Source organism: Loxodonta africana, chromosome 26, assembly GCF_030014295.1.
Source record: "Loxodonta africana isolate mLoxAfr1 chromosome 26, mLoxAfr1.hap2, whole genome shotgun sequence".
Lineage (NCBI taxonomy): Eukaryota > Metazoa > Chordata > Mammalia > Proboscidea > Elephantidae > Loxodonta > Loxodonta africana.
The window spans coordinates 23,042,579-23,066,573 of NC_087367.1; the positions used below are offsets into that span (position 1 = coordinate 23,042,579).

General features: G+C 41.9%; 1 protein-coding gene across 5 annotated transcripts in view; it reads left to right on the top strand.

The window, feature by feature from the left end:
- The window catches only part of SLC8A1 (solute carrier family 8 member A1), a 385,219-nt gene that overhangs the window by 326,662 nt on the left and 34,562 nt on the right, over window positions 1-23,995 (top strand). For all 5 annotated transcript variants that reach the window (XM_023555308.2, XM_010595894.3, XM_064277171.1 and 2 more), the window contains 2 exons: window positions 2,301-2,431; window positions 6,318-6,417. In XM_023555308.2, coding sequence (XP_023411076.1) covers window positions 2,301-2,431; window positions 6,318-6,417 — 231 coding nt within the window. The remainder of the gene's footprint in view (window positions 1-2,300; window positions 2,432-6,317; window positions 6,418-23,995) is intronic.

Consider the following 23,995-nt stretch of genomic DNA (forward strand, 5'->3'; position numbering starts at 1 on the left):
GGTAGAAACCCAAACGTTAGAAACTAGTTACAGATGGAACAGCACTAAACTAAGCATTTCCTCTTGATCAGAAGGACTGGAGGAGGATTGAACAGGGAGTAACGTTTTCACTCACTGTGTGATTTGATTTCATTTACTACCACGTTCATTTCCTTAATACCATGTTTAAATTATTTCATTTTGTAAATTACTCCATTAAACAGTGCCACCATTTTGCCCTTATTTTGTCATTTCTCTATATTTTTTGCCTAAATTACCTTGAGACCTGTAAAAAGTAACTTGCCACGTATAAGTGAAACTACAGAAAAGGGAGCCATGATAAATACCCTCTCCCTATGGAATTCCCTGTCTGAGATTCAAATAAAAGCCCGAGTGATGATACTTCTTATCCTGGGAAAATAATTCCTATTGGTCATGAGTCTCAAAGACATCCCCGTTCAGCCAGGGTTTTAAACAAAGACACTAGTATTACCTGCCACAATGAAAATAACCAAAAGCATTATTCTGGGTCCAAGTATCAGAAATTGGTGACAGTCAAAATAGAATTGATTTGAGAGCTACGTGAATTGGACTTCTTGTATCTTGACCCAGCTTCACAGCTCAACACACATAATTTTGTGAGGACAAATCTTTGGGACTCTAATCAGAAACCTTTGCCTTCCCTTGGATCATCACTTTCCAAGCTTACTCTAAAAAAAAATGGCTTCTTCTCTTGCTAAAATTCATTACCTTACACCTTTCCTTTGCCTCTGCTAGCATTCAGCATCTTCGTGCCAGTCTACCATCACTTCTTTTTAGTCTTCATCTTATTTCTTGGTACCCTGTTATCCCTGGGGATAGGAAAGCAGATTTTCAGATCTCCTTCTGGGAAGACACTCTTGAATATATTCTAAAGGATTAATTGATATGCTACATTGTGCTTTTGCCTTCGGTTGGTTTTGACACTTGATTCATAAGATGCTGGCCATGCCGCTAGCCCATCTGCTCCCAGCCCTAGCAGTGAACACCTGACCCAGGAATCGTTATCTGCAGCAATGACTAGAGCCGCAAATAGAGCTACTGCAGCAGGGTCCCTTAGCAGAGGGGAAATCATGAATCTTTGGAGAGAATGAGAGGTATGGCCTCTTACAGGAACTGACCCCTCCAATACAAAGGCAAGATGCTTGTGTGTGTTAGCCTGGGCTAGAAGTCCCTCTCTTTTGATGTCTCCTCAGTCAACAGAGTCCCATTGCAGGCAGTTTTCCTAGAAGTCCGAGAATGAGGGCATCAGGGCTGAGGTCTTCCTATAGGGCAGACACTTCCTCCTTGGAGACATTTGTCGCTCAGCTTAACTCCAAGAGGAAGTGGCCTCTCTTGCTGCAGCATCTTGGGCCTGAGGGATTAGGGGGCTGAGTGATTACAGGACTAGTATTTGTCCTTCACAAGTGCATGGCCTTTTCAGACTTGGATAAATCCTGGTGACCTTAATGCAGAGAGGAGCCAACTGCGAGCTTCCCCTCATTAAGGGACTCTTGGGTCTATTAACATTTTCTCAGCACCCACTAGCCTCTCCTGGAGTGAACGCTACATGGCAGTTGTGGAAATAATCGTGCTCACATGGTGAGTCAGTATTCACTCCCCCAAGGCCTCCCCCTCACCCTCCTTGTTTACTTTAAGATGAACGTCGTCAGGGTCTTCCTCACACATCTCAGCTTTGTGCCAGAGAGAGGAAGCGCTGGAGTCCAGGCATATCACCAAAACTTGGAATGAGCGTTTTGCTACTTAACTTGTAGCAGGGGCTCTTGGTAAATGAGAGGTTAAAATCAGAATTTCCCTTCCACCATCTCTTTGGCTCTGGGGACTTTCTGTTGCCTCTAGAAAGGGGAGAAGAGCAGGCAGGGTCTCCTGTGTCCCTCAGGATCAGCCCAGCACCTTCAATTGTTTCCCTTTGGTCATGTACTGAAAGAATGTGTACAAACAGGCAGCTGAGCCAGAGTCACTGGGAACAGCTGGGTGTGTCCCTCCACTCAGACTGCATGCAGGCAGCATCTTTCTCAGTGAGATCCCCCTTCAGAGTTGCACTCTGGCATGAGCCATCAGCTTAGGTTTGGGAACTTTATAATCACCTGCTGTCACAGTGGTGTGCTGCCAGATATGCTAAGTTTCTGCCCAGTCCTCTCCTCCAGTCATGTGGTTGCACCCAAGGGACTCTTAGTAGGTCATTAGGGCTCCCTCCCCCCGTGGCTTTCTTGTAGCAGGATCCAGGGATTACCCAATAAAACTGAGCACATTGCTCACTTTCTTGCCCTTCCCTTTCACAGAGGAATGTGATGACAAGCAGCCGTTGACCAGCAAAGAGGAAGAAGAGAGGCGTATTGCGGAAATGGGGCGCCCCATCCTGGGAGAGCACACCAAGCTGGAAGTGATCATTGAGGAATCCTATGAGTTCAAGGTATGCCTACCAACACTGTCTATAATGTTAGCCTACGCTATAAGAGCCATCTGGAAAGGGAGGCAGATGTAATTTCAGGACCTGGCTCATGAGTCAAGAGGCCTTAAGAGCAGATTTGGAATGGAGTTAGTAAGGGACCAAGAGGGTCTGTAAACCAAGCAACATCAGAACAAAGGCTTGGCAGGTGGCATCCCTTACTACACAGAGGCAAGGTGCTCCAAAGGCGATTCCGAGAGATGTGCAGAAGAAACCAAGCTGTATTTAATAAAGCTAATACATCTGTCAGAAGCAAAATATACACACCACTGATAATTAAGAAGCTTTTGTTTTGTAGGGGCACAGTTAATGTCCCCATGGAACATCCTGTTGATGAGCTCTCATTTATATTTAATCATTGTCTTCAGATCTTAGGACATTTTAACATACCTATCAAGCTGAAGGTACAATTCGTACCACTTATAATTGAGCTGATAAAATTGGATCCTCAACTCTTCTGATGATGAAAGTGTTTTCTCAAGGCTGATCACAGGGGACTGGGATGGGCTTAAGACATTGAGATGAAACTTTCTGTCCATCCTTAGCTGCTCCCTCTGCCCCTACCCCACCTTCCATCCTATCACCCGCACAGTCGTGACACCTGAGAAGACTCTAAATGGAGCCACATCTCAGTCTAGAGTAGGATCTAAGAGGGAGCACCCCCCTCTTGATTTCCAGAATTCCAAACCCAGACCACAGTAATATTTTCCTCACCTGTTTTCCAGAAGCAGACTCTGCTCCTGTTTGAAAAACTGGAATGAGGGTTCCAAAAGGGGAATCAGGCCACCAACTAAGAAGCCTCAGTGTTTTATCTAGGTTTTCCATAGCAGTGGCCTCTTTTCCTTTGGCTGGGCACATTAATTATTTTTTTTAATTTAGTTCACAAATTGAGGTGTCTGATAGATGCAAGGAAAAACGTCTTTGCAATTAAAGTGGAATTTTTAAAAGATAAAAATGCAATTGAACTTTTCCCTTCACACCACTGAGGATCTAATTCTTCCTGGCACTCATCCCCTCTAGAAGGACAGAGCAGGGGTAAACCCTGGGAGTAATGGCTCTAGGAGGCCCCAGCCGTCAGAGCACACACGTTGTTTGACTCAGGAACTGGCTCCACATAGCATGAATAACACACATATAAGTCCCTTGTAATCCCAGAGGGGCTGAAATCTCAGACTGTCCACTTCTGGGGACCCATTTGGAGATCGCTTGTGCAGGTGTGTCTGACCTCACTCTTCCCAGTGCACCCTCTTCTCACCTGGAATCAGTGGGCCTAGTGCCAGTCACTACAGCAGAGATTCCATGGTTTGGCATTTCTGGAGTGAGCTTGAACCATACCCCACCCAGGAGTCTGATGAGGAATTATGTGTTCTCTCCCTTGTGGGACAACCTCCAACTTACCCTTCCATGCACTCCTGACTAGGGACAGCAACCATGGTAACTTCCCTTTAGGAAGCCTTGGACTGGGTAGAGTGGGCAGTGTCTTCCAGACAGCAAAACCTTCTTGGGTCCAAAGCTCTCTGTAGTAACCACTCCAAATGACTGAGCATTTGAAAGTCTGCCCAGTCTCTTTACCAAAGCCCAGCTTGTTTGGGGTACTTATCCTCCTAGAATAGCTCCCTTAGGCCATTTCTTCTCATCACCTCATAGTCTTATCAATACAATTATCCTTAACAGATAAAGAGCATCTTGGGGGCATGTGTCTTAACTACCCTTACGTATCAATTTTGATATTTTTTCATTCTTTAAAGAAATTCATTTTTCTAGAACATAGCTATTTTTTGGAACGTGTTCAAAGTTCCTAGAATTGTATTAGAGACCCAGATATGAGTGACACCTCCCAACGCCTACTCTGCTTTCCCTAGCATTCTTGTTTATCGTTGTGAATAAGGACACACCTTTACTGCCACCTATTGCTGAGGACGAGGTTCTAACAATTGCTTGCAAGTCTAGTGCAGTGATGAACTGATCACTGGCATTTAGGATACCTCAACATAAGCATAGATGGCAAAGTCCAAGCTCTGGTGCCCAGAATTCAAATTCTTCTTCCTTAGCTCCCCCTCCTCCCATAGATCAGGGAAAGACACATACGCAAATTAAGTCCTCGGAAGAACTGTGGTATACCATAGTCCGCCAGGGTTAACATGAACTAAAGTTTAAAATCTACCGTGCATTGTACGTACGCTATCCCGTTTAAGTTTAGTTTCTCTTAAAACCTTGCTCTTTAGCAGACCCTTGTTCAACTGTTAGAGCCACTTATCTGCTCAACTGTTTATCTCCCAAGGGATGGGAGGTCTTGCCTTGGTTTTAGCACAAAGAGGGCTTCTTTGAGGGACCTACTCCGAGCTTCCATTAAATCTGGCAGAATCAAAATTATTTTTTGCTAACTTCTGCACAGAACTTTGAATTGGCATCAACCAAGGCCTTCAGAGGACTTGAGGAAATGTACTTGAGTCAAGAGAGAAAAGACAGGTGCTTGTCATGTGTTCCAAGTTATGGTGGCCGTGAGCAGTGTCTGTTGTAGTTGTTATCGGGGCACTTGCAGTTATAGACACAAGGCTGGGAGCTGAAAGGTCACACCCTTAAGACATATAATCTAGCAGTGAATGATTTGACACAAAGTGGACCAGTTGGAGATGGGCCCTTACATGTTTATTATCTTCTTAATGTTTCAAGTCAGTCCACATGACTTTCCTTGAACTGACATATTGAGTATTATGGTTTTATCTTTGGCATTTCACTCAGGACCCCAGGGTTGTACTTTTCGGACCCTCAGTTAGCTGATAACATGGTATTTCTCAAGCAGTAGTCAATTCAGTGCACTGCACTATGTACAGATTCTAACCTAACACAAATACGTGTTTTCTGCCCCTTTGCAATGAGTGGGAATTCGAGGATGTTCTGACAGTAAGTGTGGTTGTTTGGTAGACTAGTCAATGTGGTAGTTTCTCTGGGAAGAGCAGCCCAGATATCCTGGAAATGACCCTTTGCCCTGTAGTCGCTGTGATGTGTGGTAGTGCTTTGGGTACATCTGCTTGCTTAGTTTTCTTGTGAACGCTTAGCTGCTCCTGTTGTCACATTAAGTGACATTTAGAAAGCTACCCACTGCCGAGAGTGCTAATTGCACAAAACCAAGTGCTTAAAAAGGTCTAAAGAAAAATAAAGGGGTATGCAACGAAGTGGTAGTAAACAGGAGGGAAATTCAGTGCTATGTGCTCTAAACCATAAGAATTGACCTTTCTTGTCTTGTCTTGTCTGCAACAGGAGTAGGGTGAGAATGGAATTCTCTAGCAGCCATGAGGCTGACAAAATTAGTAGCCAAAGAAGAATCCATTTATTGACAATCATGCAGCAACTTGAAGCATCTGCTGTCTTACTGCATCTCATTCACAAACAAGAGCACGATAATAAGAGTTTGGGGTTCCATAACCTGCCTGCCACTTCTGGTTATTCACAGATATGTAATGCAGAGCAGGGCATGTATTAATTCGGTTGCAGACAGTGTACTCTAGATGAAGCCAGGAGAGAAGCATGTTCATAAAGCACTCAAGGGGAACCGATGGGCTTTTGCAATATCCACTATTCTAAACACTGTGGCTGTTCTTCATTGGCTGGTAGGCAGTGAAGGAGGCTTATCTTTGCTACTGAGAAGTTTCCATTTCAGAATGTTTCCAACAAAGGACTATGCTTGTTTGCATAATCAAAACAGTGTTTGTTGTCAATACTGTTGTTCTGAGCCTAACATCTGCTCTCTTTTATATAACTCTGGGGTTTCAAAATCAACAAGGTTTTAGATTTCCCAAGGCCTTAACAAACCCAGCAGTTATTATCTTATTCTTCTCAAACTTTCTAGAGTACTGTGGACAAACTCATTAAGAAGACAAACCTAGCCCTCGTGGTTGGGACCAACAGCTGGAGAGAGCAGTTCATTGAAGCGATCACTGTCAGCGCTGGTGAGTGCCTTTCTCTGCATATTATAATGGCCCATTCTCAGCTTAGCTTTACTACTGTGACCACTTATTCTTTGGCAAAGTACCAGGGGACTTCCATGGTAAAATTAAAAGAGAATAAAGCTGGTTGTAACACATGGGCACATTTTGGAGTCTAATATAGACTCTCTATTAAATGTCTTCAAGCATGACATTCTTCTCCATCCATATTGTTTTTCTTTCTGGAATGAGACAAGACAAATTTAAAGCCTATTGTGTCTCTAACTCATTGATGGCCAGTCACAAGGCCTTGTCTAGAAAATTCCCTGAAAGCAGTGCAAGATGGCCAAGTGAAAGTCAGAAAGGAAGCAGCAAAATCATAGGTGGAAAAGGAAGACATTAAGCCACGTTACCACCAGTGTCTGCATCATTTTACACTCTCTTCAACAACGTTTAACAAATTAGTGTTTGCACTGGCTACAGAAATAGAAATGGAATCACATTCTGTTTATTCCTCTATGAGCAAAGTACAGGGATTTATTTAGGAAAATCCTACAAAATGTAGTGTTTTCGAAACTCTCAGAGTCAGAGACGTAGGGGAATTAAATACAGAAAGAAGCGTCCCCTTCCTGCATTGTCAAACCTTGTCCACTCTCTGTGTGCTTGTATAAAGACAGAGAAAATCTCCCTCAAAGATTCATGAAAGCAACACTAACATGGGGTTTTTTTCCAGGCCTTTTTTTTTTGCTTGATCTACACTGGTACTTCCCTCACTGGCTCGTCTCTACTGCTGCAGCTAAGGAACAAAGCTAGACCTTTTTAAATAGTGATTCCCAAACTGTAAAATATGGAAACAGCGTCACTAGCAGTTAGGCCATGACTTCTAGCACAGCCTCCTCCTTCCAATCTGCCACAGAATAATTTGACAAACTTCCCAAGTGCAGTGGGAACAGAGGGTGGTAAAAAAAAAAAGTGTATGTCTGCTTATTATTAGTGTTGTTTATATCTGTGCTTTGGTTTCTTCTAATTGAGTATTCTGTGGAAATTTATGAACATTAAATGGCAGCTGATTGTTTAGGAGAATGGGGTTGGAATTTACACTTAATTCTAATACAGGGAGGGGAAAACTCCCTCATGTGGTTGATATTTTTCTGTAAATCTAAGATTAGCATCTGAGGCATGAGCTATACTCCCTCTTCATGGAAAAACCAAAAGGCCAAAGGTGGCTTGAATAAGAAACTGCTGATGAGGCCAATCGTAGAAAACATTAAAAATGTACTGAATTGTTTTATGCGCTTTGGACAGACCCCAGTTGAGCAGTAAAGGCAACATAAGCTTTAGCGAGCCATTCCTAGTTGTTGCCAGGCTTCCTTTGGCTGCAGATGTATGAGCGTTTGTGTAATGGTCACTTGGTGGTCATCATGTGCTCATTTTTGTGTCAGTCATTGTTCTTGGTGCTAGGATATGACAGTGAGCAAAAGACAGCCATGCCCAAATGGAGCTCGCATTCTAAGTGTACATATGTTGGTGATCCTGGTCATGGAGAACAATCAGGCTGTGGAGGGAGACGGGAAATATGTGTAGGGGCTGCAGTTATAGATAAGGTGGCCAAGATGGCACCGTCAGTACACACATTAATGCCACATTTGCTTTTCTAGAGGTAGAGTGGTTTTGTGTTGGTCCATTCACACATTTTTGTAACCGTTAAGGACCCTGGCAAGAATTTTTGACCATCCCACAGCAATGGAAGAAGGTAGCTACAGGGCCAAAATCATATAATCAATCCTGTTCGGGACAGATATACAGAGAAACAACTGTAAAAATATTAATGCTTCTTACTCTAAAAGAGTGGATTTGGGCTTGCAAACACTTTTATATGTATTTTAAAAAACCACCAGTTGCCATGGAGCCATTTCAAGTTGTGGCTACCCCATACGTGTTAGAGTAGAATTGCGGTTCGTAGGCTTTTTGTTTCTGTTTTTGCTTTGTTGTTTTGCTGTGGTAAGTATATAGGTAACAGAATATTTGCCAGTTCTGCAGTCTTCACGTGTACAGTTTAGTGACATTAATTACATTCATCATATTTTTCAACCATCACCACTAACCATTCCCGATGGTTGATTTTTCGGAAGTACATCTCTAAGCCTTTCTTTTAAGGTGCCTCTAGGTAGATTTGAACCTCCAAACTTTCAGTTAGCAGCTGAGCTTGCACTGCTCAGGGACTCCTTCATATTTATTATATGAATTATATCCTCTCAAAATCCCATGCTGTAAGTACAGTTATAGAGGAAGTAACTGAGACTCAGTGAGGCTACCCGGCTTTGGAGCATAGCTCAGAGCTCTGATTTACCAAACAGTAGTCCAGTGTCCTGTCTATTGCCCCTAAGGAATATCAAAGTGAGGAAATTTCTCCCCACCTCTGTCCCATTGGGTGGCACTGGCTTGTCTCCTATGACCATAATCCTTTGAAGAACTATACATGAACAAAAGGCATAACTCTCAAGTGCCCTTATTTGCCGCACAATATATTGTGTTTTATGTTTCCAAATGACTGCTTGGGAATAAGACACAATTGCTTAGAAATTTGTAGGCTGCTGGGTAAATTGACTTTATTTACAATTTGGAGATGTAAAATACCAGAAAAGCAAACCCGGATTTTATAGGCACTGAATTACACAAAGGGAAGTTAGAAAGCTCAGTACTTGTCATTACAAATAAATTTAAGTGTTAAAGGATGTTAATGTCCCTACGTTGTTAAAGAAACAATAAAATCTGTAAAGCAGCCCTTATTGGAAACAGACTTTCATTAGCTTTTAGGATTCCATGGCTGAAGAGCTGAGAATCAAAAAGATTTGCGTTATTAAAAATATTAAATTGCTCTAAAAGGACTGTGCTGGGAGGCTTTTTCCTATGCAATTTTCTGTGTAAAATTAAGTCTGTATATCTTGCTAAAACAAAAATGGTGATTTGGTAAATGGGAGTTTGCTTCTCTTTCTCATTGGTTGTATTTAATGTTGTTCCAAGCTAACCCCCTAGCAATCTCTTTGTTTCCCCACTTTTCCTGACTTCCGTAGCTCGTACCTGGGTCTCTGTGACCATTATGTTTCTGGAAACTAAGTTCTTACAGTCCACATTTGAAGAGTGAAAGGATTTGGGAGACTCCAGAGATTAGGAAGGGATTAAACAGCCATGTCCCATGCGGTCTCTTGTTGCTTCCTGGGTTGACTACCCAAAGAACTGGTGTGCAGCAGGAAGCAGCTATAAGAAAATTGCAAGGCAAGTCCTGTGCTACCAGGTGCACCTCAGCGTACCCATTTCTAAATGGAGCCAGCATTCTCTGTAGGCCCAGTTTGAGTTTTCCCCAACTCTGCTTCTTCCTACCGTCTCTCTGGGGGCAGGATAGTGAGTTGACTTTGAGAACTCTTGTGCCAGCTAGGATAGAAGGGGAAAATGGGTGTTTCAGGCAAGAGGGCAAGCGTTAGCTGAGGAAAGAGAACCAAGATGCCAATCCCAATTCCACACCTGCAATATTGTTGGTCTTCAAAATGGCCTCAGGCTGTGGCGAAGTGGAGGAGAGAGAGTGATTGCAAGCCTGGTTTTGGATTCAGACAGATGTTTGTTTGTGCCCCAGCCCCTTCAAAAACTCACTGGTGGACTCTGGGCAACTTAACCTCTAAATCTTAGCTCCTTCATATGTAAAGTGGGGATAATTGCACCTCACTTGAAGAGTGGCTCTAAGGATTAATTAAGGCAATACCTGTTTTCACAAGGGTCATCTATACAGCTGGATATCAGAATTGGTTTTAGGGAGGCAAATCATCTTGCAAGTGTAACAAAATATAACCAAATTTTGTGTAAATGCAGTCAATTCAGTTTCATCACTAAATGGCTAAGTGACTAAAAACACTAGTTGACCTTTTTATTGTAATGTATCACACATGATATTTTATTGATAAGAAAGCCGGGATTCCAGAAAACAGTGTAGCCTGCTGAAGAAGTAAAGCTGGTAAGTGGCAGAGCCTAGGTACAAAGCAGCCTGGGATCCCAGCAGTATGAAGACGCACCCACTTACTGTGTCTGTGGGCCTGAGCGTACACATGCGCGCGCACACACACACACGCATGCCCCAGCACATACTCAAACAATCACACATGTACACACACAAAAGCATGCATTACACACACAGACACAGACCTACAAGCATACATACATACTTCCGTGGATGTGTACAAGCACACACACACAGATGTGCCCATGCTCCTTGTGTGGTGTGTATCTTTATTCATTTGGTATTTGAACTGCAACTTAAAATATGAAGGCCTTTTTCCCTTAGCGTTCATTAAGCCTCCTTCTTACAGCCTAGTTCTTGGTTCCTTGGTTGCCATTCAATTCCCTAATGAACAAAGGGAAGTGTTTCTTTGCCTAGGTGCATCCACAGGCTTCTCCTGCCTCAGGATTTGTGGCATTCTTTCAAGAAAGTCAACACACTGTCTGTCCCTTCTTCTACTTGATCATTTTAAATATCCACCACTATGGATTTGTCTCAGATCCTGTTGTTTTTGCCATAGACTTTGCCACTTTCCTTTTTTTCTTTTTTCAGATTGTTTTGTGATGCTGATTGCAATCCCCACATTGGGTCAGCAATCTCCCCATTTCCCCTTCCATCCCGGGTTCCCCATGTCCATTTGTCCAGTTTTCCTGTCCCTTTCTGCATTCTCGTCTCTGCTTTTGGGCAGCTGTTGTCCACGTGGTCACATATACTTGATTGAACTAAGAAGCACGTTCCTCACACATGGTATTGCTTGTTTTATAAGCCTGTCTAATCCTTGGCTGTAAGGTGGACTTCGGGAATAGCTTCAGTTCTGAGTCAGCAGGGTGTTGGAGGGCCAGAGTCTTCGGGAGTTCCTCTAATCTCTGTCAGACCAGTCACTATTCACTTTTGACATAGTATCTATTGCCATCCTCATACTGAAGGGGCATTCAAAAGTGGCAGCAACAACAACGACAACAAAGCTTTGTTTGTAGTCTTGGTTCTGCCTCTTAACAACTATATAACCTTGCCAAAGTAAGCTTCCTCAATTTTAGTTTAATCATCAATAAAATAAGAGGGTTGTACTAGGTAAGTTCTAAGATTATATCCAACTTTGAAAAGTGGGAGGCCTGTCGATGGCCATTATTGTCCTACAACACCACTGATGGCATTGTGCTTCGTGGCCCACCGGATTTTGACAATGCAAAAGCATAGCCTGCCCACCTACCTGACTTAACAAGATAAAATAGTCAGCAAAATAACAGCAGAGAGTCCACATCTCTTCTAGAAGGAGATGAATGAGGTGATAAGATAGTCTTCACAAATTAGCCTCGAGGAAGATTGAGTGAGATGGCGATGACTCAGAAGTGCGGAGTATTCCCTCTGCTCTGTAATTGGAGCTTGGAGAAGCCTGTGGAACCCTCCACAGTACAGGGGTAGACATTGAACCAGGAACCAGGCTTGACCATGCACCTGCTATACTGCAGAGTGGATGACAGTTAGAGACCTGACTTCAGCAAATACAGAGGTGGGAGAGCATGGGTTCCTGAACTTATCAAACCAATATGGAGACTAGCACAGCATGGGGACACTTCTGTCATCAGTCCATCATCCATGCATGCTATGTGCATTAATAAAGCCCCTCAATTAAATTCAGTTATTTGGTATCCAAAATTGTCAACTCTATGATGCCCCTCGACAGTAATTTACTTGAAAATACTGCCAGGCTGAGGACTGATCCACTCGAAAAGTCCTCAAGAATAAATAATAAAAATGTTGCTCTAAATTACTTCCAAGGGATTTCCATGCAATCTGGTCTAAGGAGGAGTCTTTCTAGGCAGCTCCTCTATGATCAGACATCATTACCATGGGGACACGCTCATAACTTCTGTGTTCTCTCTGGGTCATATGAACACTCCCATTTCAACTGTTAAAAAAATCCTGCTAGGTCAAATTTGACATAGTCTCAGAATGACTAAAAGACAACAACAACAACAAAAATGTCGGGGCAGGGAGTGGAAGGGTATAAGGGACCAGTTCTCATTTTTCCCTGTTTCTAACTTATGTTACTAGAACGTTTCTTAGTTATGTTTTGTCTAAAATCAGAAGCCATCTTTGAAGTAGAAAAATCTAAATTAAAATCTTTAAGAAAAAATAAAAAATCAGCAAATCTGTCTTGCTCACCACTATTCCTCCTGCATTTAAGGGAGCGTCTGGCAATGGTAAATATTTGTTAAATAAAGAATGAATTTATGGGTGAATCAGCATTTCCTGATCTAACTGGGTTAACAATTTATTTTCATGACCTCATTCTGCCACGTCTGATCTAGAAAAATCCATGCAAATGTACACATACACATACTCTCACATAATATACCATGTTTCAAAATAGTGATGTATAATCCATATGTAAGACATGCAACTACACATATGCATATATTTGTACACAGAAGATGTATTTATTTGTGTGTGTGCAAATTAGATATACAAATCCATCTAAAATGCCAATTTACTGTTATTTATCTGATAATGATGACCCTAACTGAGAAAGAGGAAAAACAGAAAGCATGAGTAAGAAAGAAGATGAGAATAAGTTCCAGAAAGAAAACTATGTCTGGGAGAGAAATTCTGGGGCCACTGGAAGGCTGATGAAGCAAATCCAGGGCTTCGTCACTGGTAGTATGAAACAATGTCGAATCAGGTAGCTTCACCTCCCAGTTTCTGAATGAGGCCCACCAGCTACACAGGGGTGAAAGTACCAGAGGGTGGGAGAAAAAAGCAATTATTTTCTAGCCCCTGGACATGCTTAGTTGATAGTTCTGAGAAGAATATTGGCTCGTTGAGCTCTTTTCTCTTAAATTGCTTATTACAAAATCTCGAGGAAAACGCCATATTGAAGGGCTCCAGAATGATTCAGCGCTCTTATTTGTAAGCCCGAAGGCACGTCTCTAATGCAGCTTTGTCTGGAGAGACAGCAGCTGAGCTCTGCAAACAATGTGCCATCACTGGATCCAGTAGCTCTTTTGTTGGTATTGGCTGCTTGTAATGTGAATACAGTTTTGTTGCTTACACATCAGTGCATGTGGCATGGTGGTGACTTTTCAGCCCCAGGCAGGAGCCTTTGTAGGCTGTTTCCAGTGGGGAAACATTTCAGCATAATCCAAAAAAGTGGAAAGAGGAGGAAACATAGCCATGCCCCAAACATACACACACACCCCCTAGGCAGAGAGGAGTCTCATAAAAATGACTTGCAACATTAATTCTTGTTCCTCACGGCCTGCTCTCTTGATAAAAGCCTTGTCATCCCAGCTCCTGGAATCAAAAGCCACTTGCCTGAGCCCACAGGCTTTGACACCGTCTTGTCCCATGCATCTCCCCTGCCTGGTCTTTGCTGTGTCTTAGTCCTGTTAGAGCATCTTAGATCAAATTCCCCACACACAGCCGGAAAGGGACTTAGCGATCAGCTGTTCCAATCACCTCTCTTTTTCATAGATAAGAAACAGAGCCAGGGAGGGAAAGTCTCCTCCAAGGTCACACAAAGCTTGTTTTAGAATCCAGGGCTCTTGCTCTGTGATTTGCTACACCGTGTGGCGTTGCTCCCATTTTTCTTTCCAATTAGGAATTTGTGCCTTAACACTGAAACATTCCACGTGTGCTCCCTAATGTTACCTGTGGGTTCCCTGACTATGTGATGCATTAGCCCTTTGGTGACCTGTGGACATATGGTATCCCCACTACTTTTTATGCTGTTGGAGTTCTTTGGGAGTATACTTTTCCCACTGAAAGTACTTGCTGTCCTTCACTAGGGAATTGCATAACGGCAAACGGCAAAAGAAACATTAGTTGAAATGAAGTGCTAGGAGTATGAAACTTGAAAGTAAGGTAGTGCGACCAGGAAGTGTAATTGGATAAAAGTTTTGTCTCTTTTGGCTTTTGTGCCCCTAGATAAGCCTTGTAAGTATATTTATGGTTTCCTGTGTGATAGTTAGGGAGCCCCGGCGGGCTTGATTTTATTTTGTGTGTGTGTATATGTGTCATACATAAAAAACCAGAGGTTGCCCACGTAACCTAATGGAAGGCCCCCCACCATATTTTCAGCAACCAAGGTTCAATGGCATCCATGTAGTCCCAGATAATATTCCTCAAAATCCATTTTACCAACCAAAAATTTAAACCCCACGACATAGCATACTTCCATTAAGGAAAACACGTGGCATCCAAAAAAAATTCAAAGCATAAAATAAGTCACCAAAGGGTTAGTATGAGTCAAAGCAAAGACTGATGCTTTCCTGGGCCAATTCACTGCTGCTAAAGTATTGGCCCAGGAAAGCATCATTAATACCTACTGCACCGGGTTGCTATAAGACTTATGTCAACAGGAAATAACTACTCACCAAGTCTTACAGCAACCCTGTGCAGTAGGTATTAATGAATGTGTTTATGAGATGAGAAACAGAAGTTTGGATTCACACCCTGGTCCATGAGTTCTCATTCAGAGGCTGATCCTCTTTCCACCTTGGCAAACTTGTGCTTCCAAGAGCTTAGTGCCACAGGCTTATTTCCCTTCTTTACTGCTCTACTGTGGCCTCGGGTCTGTGCATGAGCTGTTTTCCTCTGCATGGAAGGCTTTTTCCCCAAAGCTGCCTTGTTCTCATCATTAAGGTCACTTCCTCAGAGGGGCGGAGGCCTCAGGTAGTGCAGTTAGTACCAAAAGGTTGGAGGTTCAGTCCACCAAGAGCATCTCAAAGGAAAGGCCAAGTGATCTACTTCCAAAAAATCAGCCATTGAAAACCTTATGGAGCACAGTTCTACTCTGACACACATGGGGTCACCATGAGTTGCAGTTGTCTCCTCTGCATGTGGTTCGATTTTCCTCAGAGGAGTTCCTCAACCACCCATTCGCTCTTGATTATGATACCTGATGTCATTGTCTTCTTATCCGAAATCACCGTGTTTGTTCATTTGTCTATTTGATTGTTTATGTCTCCCATTGCCAGAATGGGAATTCCATGAGACCTGGAATCTTGTTTGTCTGTATTTCCAGTGTCTAGAATGGCTCCTGCCACATAAATTATTAATAAACATTTACCAAAGAAATGAATGGTACTAATAAAGTCACTCCCTTAACCCTCCATTCCCTTCAAACATTTACTAGAGAAATTGGTCCAGGATAAGGGTTCAGCTCAGGCTTGTGGTACAGAAGGGTGACCTGGAATATGTTTTAGAGTTTAGACCTATAGCATTAATAGCTTTGTACCAAGCTTTAGTGAAATAAAGTAGACAGGACACAGACTGATTGATAACGAGAGAAAAAGAGATATTTTTAAGGTGGTTTATATTGAAGAAGAAACCCTGGTGATATAGTGGTTAAGAGCTACGTCTGTTAATCAAAAGGCTGGCAGTTCAAATCCACCAGGGGCTCCTTGGAAACTCTATGGGGCAGTTCTACTCTGTCCTTTAGAGTTGCTATGAGTCAGAATCGACTCAACAGCAACAGGTTTGGTTTTTTGGTTTTATATTGAAAAAAAAAAGCATCACAATAGCTCAGTACAGGGTGATTCTTTATGAGAGATTAAAAACGCATTTGCAAATAGACAAACAAGGTTGTCAACATCCACCTCAGCCAGCTTACCCTCTAAAGAAAGTGTTCGTGAGCAGTGAGGGCAGGGTGACGCTGCATCTGAATTCTACCAAGGACCTAATCCTCCCATCCCAACTGAGTTTACTATATTTAAGCATTTAATTCTTCTTACGAATCTCATTTATCTTTTCAAAAGCACCAAAGGGAAAGTTAGTTATGGCCGTCCTCATTTTCTCGGAGGAGAAACAGGCACAGAAAGAATTCATGAGATGCCCAAGAGCTGGAAAATCATGAGTGCCTCCTCACTGTCAGTAGAGACTCTTTGAAAGTTACAACAGTGGAACCAGGCAAGCAGAAGTGGGGGCCCTGAGTAACTGCAATCACTTTGTACTATGCAAACTGAGGCCAGGATTGAAATCTTAGATTCTCAACTTGTATCACTACTTTACCAGCAAATCAGCTCATGATCAGAACAAAGTTTCTTCAAGTGATTCTGAGATCAAGAGAGCAGGCCCTGCAGGCGAGCTGTTACTGTTGAAGAGCTAGAGTGCTTCCTGTTTGCTACCTAGACAGGAGGGTGTTTGCCACCAAAATGAGGAGAATCCCACTTCCCAACAAGCCAAATAGAAGATTTGTGCATGGATTAAAAAGTTGGGAATCAGATTCTTCAGGAAGAATAAAGCCAGTCATTCCCTGAAAGAGTAATTCACTATTTTATATATTACATCATATACAAAGAGTTTTTTTTTTTTTCTGAAGGAGGGCAGTTATTTCACGATTACACTTTTCATAAAACAGTGCCAGATGAGCTTAGGGTGTATCAGAATGCATTTTTGCTGGGCAAACCACGGAGATTTTTCTCTATGGAAATAATGGGTCAAATAACTGTAACAAGATGGAGAAAAGAGTTCTAGATCTCATAAGCAAGTCACTTAAACTCTATGAGCCTTCGTTCCTTTATCTTTAAAACAGGGCTTTCAACCAGTTTGTTCTAGTTCAAACCCCTGCTGAGGATTTGCATTTCCACCCCAGATATACTAAATCAGAATCTCCATTTTAACAAGATCCCTAGAAGATTCTTATTGTACTAAATTTTGAGAATCACTGCTCTACTAGTGGTTCTCGGAATCAGTCCCTAACCAGCAGCATTAAGCCCTACTTTAAAATGAAGAAAATAACTACTTTGCCAGGTTGCCGGGAGGATGAAGATTGAGACATATATATTTACCTAAGGAGTAGTTGTACTCTGTAATACATGGGGTTGCCATGAGTCAGGACTGGCTTGATGATGGCTAACAATAACGACAGGAAATTCAGAACTCAGTAGGTGAACCTGAATTCATAGCTTGATCACAGCAGCATCTTAAGGGAATCTGGATGAGTCTTTGTGTTCTCCTGCATGTGGGGCAACCTTTGGTACACATCCACCCTTCATACAAATTTTCCTAGAACATAACACTGCAACTTTTGTTGAAAATCACAGTTGTCTCTGCCCAAACAGTTCCCCCAAGGCTCAGCTTCCCACACTCCGGGAGGCTAATTTAGAAGCAGCTGCTGATATTTGCAAAGTGTTATCAGAGCCCTTAGGCCAGTCTTCAAGCCTGGGGTGCCCATATTCTACACACTGTAGGGAAACCATCCAAACTAGCAGGGCGCTTCTACACTTGCCTGAGTATCAGTTCTACTTGTTGAAGGTTTATTTCTTAGATGAGTGGCTCCAAAGGGAATATGCTTCTCTACTGCAGGGGACTGCGATTCTGTTAATCCTACCACAAATAAAGAGTGAGAGGATACTCTGAATTCCATGTGTTATTTTGAAAACACAAGGCTTGGGGCAAAAACACACATCTAATTATGTCAACCTGTGGTCATTTGGGAATACTCCATTCACACAGAGTAATTCTTAAAGAGAGAGAGAAGCTAAGAAGTCAATTTTCAGCTTTAAACAGATTAATTTTGCTAATAATCAAACTTCCGTGGAGCTAAACTTCTTAGTGGATACGCTTTTCATTGTGACAATGGCTACATTTGCTGAGAAATATTTATGCCACATTAGATTTTTCTTGTGCTACAATAAACATCCTAACAAGGTTCATAATGACCTAAGCTGGTAAGTTTTCAATTCTTTGTGGAAAATTTCACCCAGTGGTTCATTTGTCCCAGACGGGTAGAGAGTTATTCACAGAGAACCTTCTTGGGTCCCTTCCCAATAAGTACTGTTACATAGCATCTTGCACTAGCCCTCCAAACCAAAAAACAAAACAAAACCAGTTGCCATTGAATTGATTCCAACTCATGGCGACCCCAATGTGGGCATAGTATAACTGCCCTCCACAGGGTTTATCTAATGCCCATATATTTCAGTTGACCGAAGCAATTACCTGCATTTTCCTTTGTGCATTGGCAACTCATAGATTAGAAATTTGAATAGATTGTGTATTGGGTTCCCTCCTGATAAAAAAGTATCTTGCAGTGTACTTCAGAGAAAAAATGTTGACATCATTGACTTTGCATCAGAGAATATGTTAATATTCCCCCAAAGATTAGGTTAGAGAGAAATGTTTATACTACTTCTCCAAAATCCAGAACAAGAGGTAAATTCTTGTTTCGTTTTGTAGTTTCCAAGCAAAGCAGGATTGATTTGATTTTGTGCCTCCTTTGTTTCTGAGTGCAAATTTTTTTTGCCTTCAAATAAATTAACGAATTTATTTGATTGGGCTTTTTCCTCCGCAGCTATCACTTGTTTTGGCAACCTGATATACAGAAACTCTACACCAAGTTCTACTCTCCTGTTTTCATGTGTGTAGAATATAGAGAACCAATTTAGTGATATAACTTCATAGTTACTGGTTTGTATATTACTTGAGGCTGCTGAAAACACTTCCATTGCCGTCAAGTCAATTTCAACTCATAGCGACCCTATTGGAACAGAGCAGAACCGCTCTTCAGGGTTTCCAAGTCTGTAATCTTTATGGAAGCAGACTGCCACATCTTTCTCCCTTGGGTTGGCTGGTGGGTTTGAACCACCAACCCTTTGGTTAGCTGCCAAGCACTTTAACCACTGTGCCACCAGGACTCCTTACTGGGCTTACTGGATGGCAGTATGGTTGGCCCTCTTCCATTCTATATCCATCCTTTCATAGCCTCCTCAACATTCTCATTGGTTGCATATTTGGAGGATAAAATGTAAAAAAGAACTAAAAGTAAACTCGTTGCTGTCAAGTCGATTCTGACTCATAGTGACCCTATAGGACAGAGTAAAACTGCCCTATAGGGTTTCTGGGGAGCACTGGTGGATTCGAACTGCAGACCTTTTGGTTAGCAGCTGAGTTCTTAACCACTGCGCCACCAGAGCTCCAAAAAAAAAAAAAAGCAATTTTTTTTTAAAGGACTAGTTATAGTTAAATGAATACCTTGAATGAATTCAAAATCAGACACTGCTGCAAATTAACAAGTAGCAGAATACATTCCCCAGAATGCTATACATTATAGACTTGTGGTCATTTATGCTAGTTTTCCAAAGTCTAGAGTGGAAAGTTAGACCCAAACCAGAACGTTTGATTCAGAACTGAACAAATAACCTTTGGCAACTAGAAATGGAAATGAGAAATACGTTACAAATCTAAAGTAGAGAATCCAGAAGGCCACAGCCATGATGCCCTGCCTTTATCTTAGTGTCCTGTTTCCTGTGTTTAGTTGGTCCCCAAGAGCTTGAGAAAAAGCATATGGCTGACTCTGGGGGAAAAAAAAATGCATCTGGTGGTGGGTGAACAACATGATGAAATAATTCATGTCATTGAACTATATATGACATACGTGACACGTGAAGATTGTTGAAATGGCAAATGTTTTATTACCTATATATAATTGTTGGAAACCCTGGTGACATAGTGTTTAAGAACTACAGCTGCTTACCTAAAGGTCAGCAGTTCAAATTCACCAGGCCAGGTGCTCCTTGGAAACTGTAAGGGGGCAGTTCTACTCTTTCCTATATGGTCACTATGAGTCAGAATCAACTCAACAGCAATGGGTTTGGTTTGGTTTTATATAATTATCACAATAAATTTTAAGTATTTCCGAAAAATGTTTCCCATATCTAGAAAATAATTTAAAATACAAAATGGTACATCAGTATTTTCACATTCAGAAAGAAAGGCAGTATTGTATTTATATAGCACTAGGCAATAGAAGATTCTCAGATTCAAAATTTGAATCAGTACGAGATAGATTCTAAACCCAAGTTGCCTCAACAAGGCATCACGTGTGGTAAAATGTTCCCTGGGCTGTTAGATCAAATCCTAACTTAGCCGCTTACCAACTGTGTGATTATTCCAGAAAGTCACTTAAATTCTCTGAACTTCAAGTCCTTCTTATGTACGATGGGATTAATAATCCTTGCCTCCGAGGGTTATTGTTAAGGATTAAGAAAGATCAGTTATGAGAAATAATTTAGCTCCGTGTCTGTCACTTAGTAGACACCCCATCCTGTTCCATCCCTCTATTCCTTTCTTTCTTAAAATCGAACAGCTCAGGGCAACTGTAGTGATAATGGCTCGTTCAGTATAGATTCAGTGAAATCAGGATGCTCAGGCTGCATTGGTTTACTGCCTCCCGCTGACATGTAACAACGATAGAATATGGCGCATCTGTCTGTAAAAGTGTTTACAGTTTTATAGAGGATTTCAACATTTCCTCTTCCCATCTTCACAACAGCCCTGTGATGTGGGAGTTAGGAAACTCATTTGACATGGGAAGACTTTAGGCTCAAGGAGATTATAAGTGTCTTGCCCCAAAGCAAGCTATCAGAGCTAGAAGCTGACTTAAGTCTTCTGACCCAGGTGTCCACCACACCCCAGCAGCCACTTTTATAGTTAGCAGCAGACTTCATTAGCCATTTGCGCCCCCAGGGACTCCTGCCTTACTTTAGAACATGTGTAACCTGAAGGTGCCAAGGCCAGAAATTGACTTTTATGATCAGTTCTGCTGGCAATGGCCTTGTTATCATGTTCTGGAGCAGGGTCGGTACAACTACCATTCTATCAATAGTTGAAGTGATAACACTCTCCAGTATATGTGATTTTAATGACTTGGCTGTCTCTGTAGTTACATTTAGGAAGTCCAGCATGTACCAAGGAGGCCATTTAAAAGGCCGTGGACGGGATTAATTGAATAGAGCTTGTTTGTCATCTTTCCATTAGTGGAAGCCATAAAGCTGAAAAGAAGGATTCTGAGATAAGAGGAATTTCTCGAGATCCTATAAAAGCAAACACACCAACCTGTCTGTTTCTTTGCTAATGCAGAGCAGGAACCCAAAAGCACTATGTAACCCCAGTGACCCTGAGGGGCAGGGGGTACGAGGAGCACACATACAGAACTGGTAGATACTGTCATCTTTGCCTTCACATACAAGTTGCTCCAAAAATTTTTTTTTAGTGCTCCACTGCTCTTCCCAAGGAACAGACTTTGAGTATAATCCAGATGGTGATGGATGGATACAGTATTTCTTTGTCTTTCCCCAAGACGGGGTGATTGGGCATTATGCATGGCAGTCATTAGTCATTTTTAATATTTAAATGACATCTGAGTTGAAGATTATAAAGAGCATCAAAATCGCAGGGAAAAGGATGGGAAGCCATTTTCAAATATAGTAAAACAGATGGCCCTCATTCCAGACTAAAGCATTAAAAACGTCGAAGAGTCTGTAATGGAGGAAGCCCACAGGAGAAAACGTCTCTCTCTTTCTCTCCCTTTGTCTCTCTCTCTTGCTCTGTCGCTCTCAACCTATCTCCATCACTCTATCTCTCTATTTCTCTAACATATCCACACAGGTCTTGAAGTTAATTCTGCATGGGAAGATTAAATTTTATTTTTAAAAGCCCAAAATACAACCTTAGGACCCAGCATGTTGGCTAAGCAATTAAATAATGACGGGGAAACACTAACAATCCTAAGTTGGAAAATAATAATAACTGCCACAATAACCCTTACCTTAAAATATCCTCAAATACTTGCAGAAATGATCTAATTATTCCCCTGCATATCCCTCAGGGGAAAGGTGTTATTATTTCCATTTTGAAGGCAAATATAATATCCACTCTCAATTTATAAGTATCACTCCTAGGAAGCTCATTATTTGTTTTCTTGTTCATGGTCAAAATATGAGACTTAGACAGCTGCAGTTAAGAAATTTTTTGTAGAGACACAGAGGCACATCATCTGTTTCTATGAAATGACTGATTAAAATGCAGCACTTTCCAAACTGTTTTAATCATGTGCCCTATGAAATCATAAAATGTCCACAAAGATAGAAATTAAAAAGAATCAGATACAAAAGAAATATGACTCGAAAGCCTATTTTTTCTGAACCCCAGTGTATCCTGCTGAGCTTCCCTGGGTATGTGCACCCTCTTTGGAGTATAGATTGGGGGAGGAGAGGAGGAAGGGAAAGAATTTGCATGGTTCTCCATTCCCCTCTTCTTCCTCCCTCCCTCACATCTACCCTGACAGTTGCAGCTCTCACACTGACTTCTACCTGGAGCTCACCCCATTGCGGTCGATTCGATTCCAACACATAGCTCAAGTGTACAGTAAAGAGAAATGGGAAGAAAAGTGGAAGGAGGAAAAAGCAGAGATGGATAAGGGAACAAGAAAGGAGAAGTAATAGAAATAGTGAGCGGCTCTTCCTGCACATAAATGTCATGACGTAGGTGGCTTCCAAAGGGCATTTTTATTAAGAAGCATCTTCTGTTGTTAGACAAGGTTGACATCGCCAGTAAAACCAGTTGCCCTCAAGTTGACTCCAACTCATGACAACCTGATATGTTTCAGAGTAGGACTGTGCTCCATAGGGTTTTCAATGGCTGGTTTTGGGGAAGTCGATTACCAGGCCTTTCTTCAAAGCACCTCTGGGTGTACTCAAACCTTTAACCTTTTGATTAGCAGCCAGGTGTGGCAGCTGTTTGCAGCACCCAAGGACTCCAAGGGTGACATTAGAAATATGAAGTAGATACAGCGTGTGCACTGACAAGAAGTAGGAAACTATCAACAATGTTTTTTCAGTCCAATGAGACACATACTTTTCAATCAGCTGACCTGACTTTAAGCTCCCCGCTAAGAAAGTCTCCAAAGGTGATTCAATTCATCTGTGGGGGCTTCCTCCCAACAGTTTATTGGAGATCTTCCAAAGCTCAAGGGTGAGGCTACTTTCTCCACAGATCCCCAAAGCTGATTTGCATAATAATTCTGACCACGCTCATTGAAGAGCATTTGCCTCTTCTCTCTCCCCTATAAAGGTGACAGGTGATAAATCCAGACATCGCTCTCTTCGTATTTTGTGAGAGGCATGTTTCACTCAAAGCTCCTCTGCTGTAAGAGGGTTTCCCAGTAATGATCTGCACCACATGGGCTCACCATAGAGCCTCTCACCAAGGTCATATGAATTTACTTCATGCTGGCAATCTCAGGTAACATAGTCAGCTACAAGACTTGGCAGCCCCACGTGCTTCCAGCCACGTTAGTTGGATGAAGTAAAGTAGATCCCTGGTGATGAGTTTGGCGGGGATGTACAACGTCTTCAAACCCTCTGCTGTTGAGTCAATTCTGACTCATAGCAACCCTATAGGACAATGTAGAACTGCCCCATAGGGTTTCCAAGGAGTAACTGGTAGATTTGAACTGCCGACCTTTTAGTTAGAAGCTGAACTCTTAACCACTGCACCACCAGGGCTCCCAAAGTCTGCAAGGAGTGGTTTTATTTCCAAAATGGCCACCAAGCACATGAATATATATTTTCCACATCAAGAAAAAGTTGACATTCAATATCCTAATTTTAAAACATGCAAATAGAAGTTATTATTACATTATAAATGGAATTTCCATTTTAGAAAACTATTCTTAACTTCCTGGTTCTTTCAAATAATGAGCACTCTTTGCATCGATAGTATGACTGAATTGGCAAAATTGTGATTTAATATTTTACATATTATGCATAT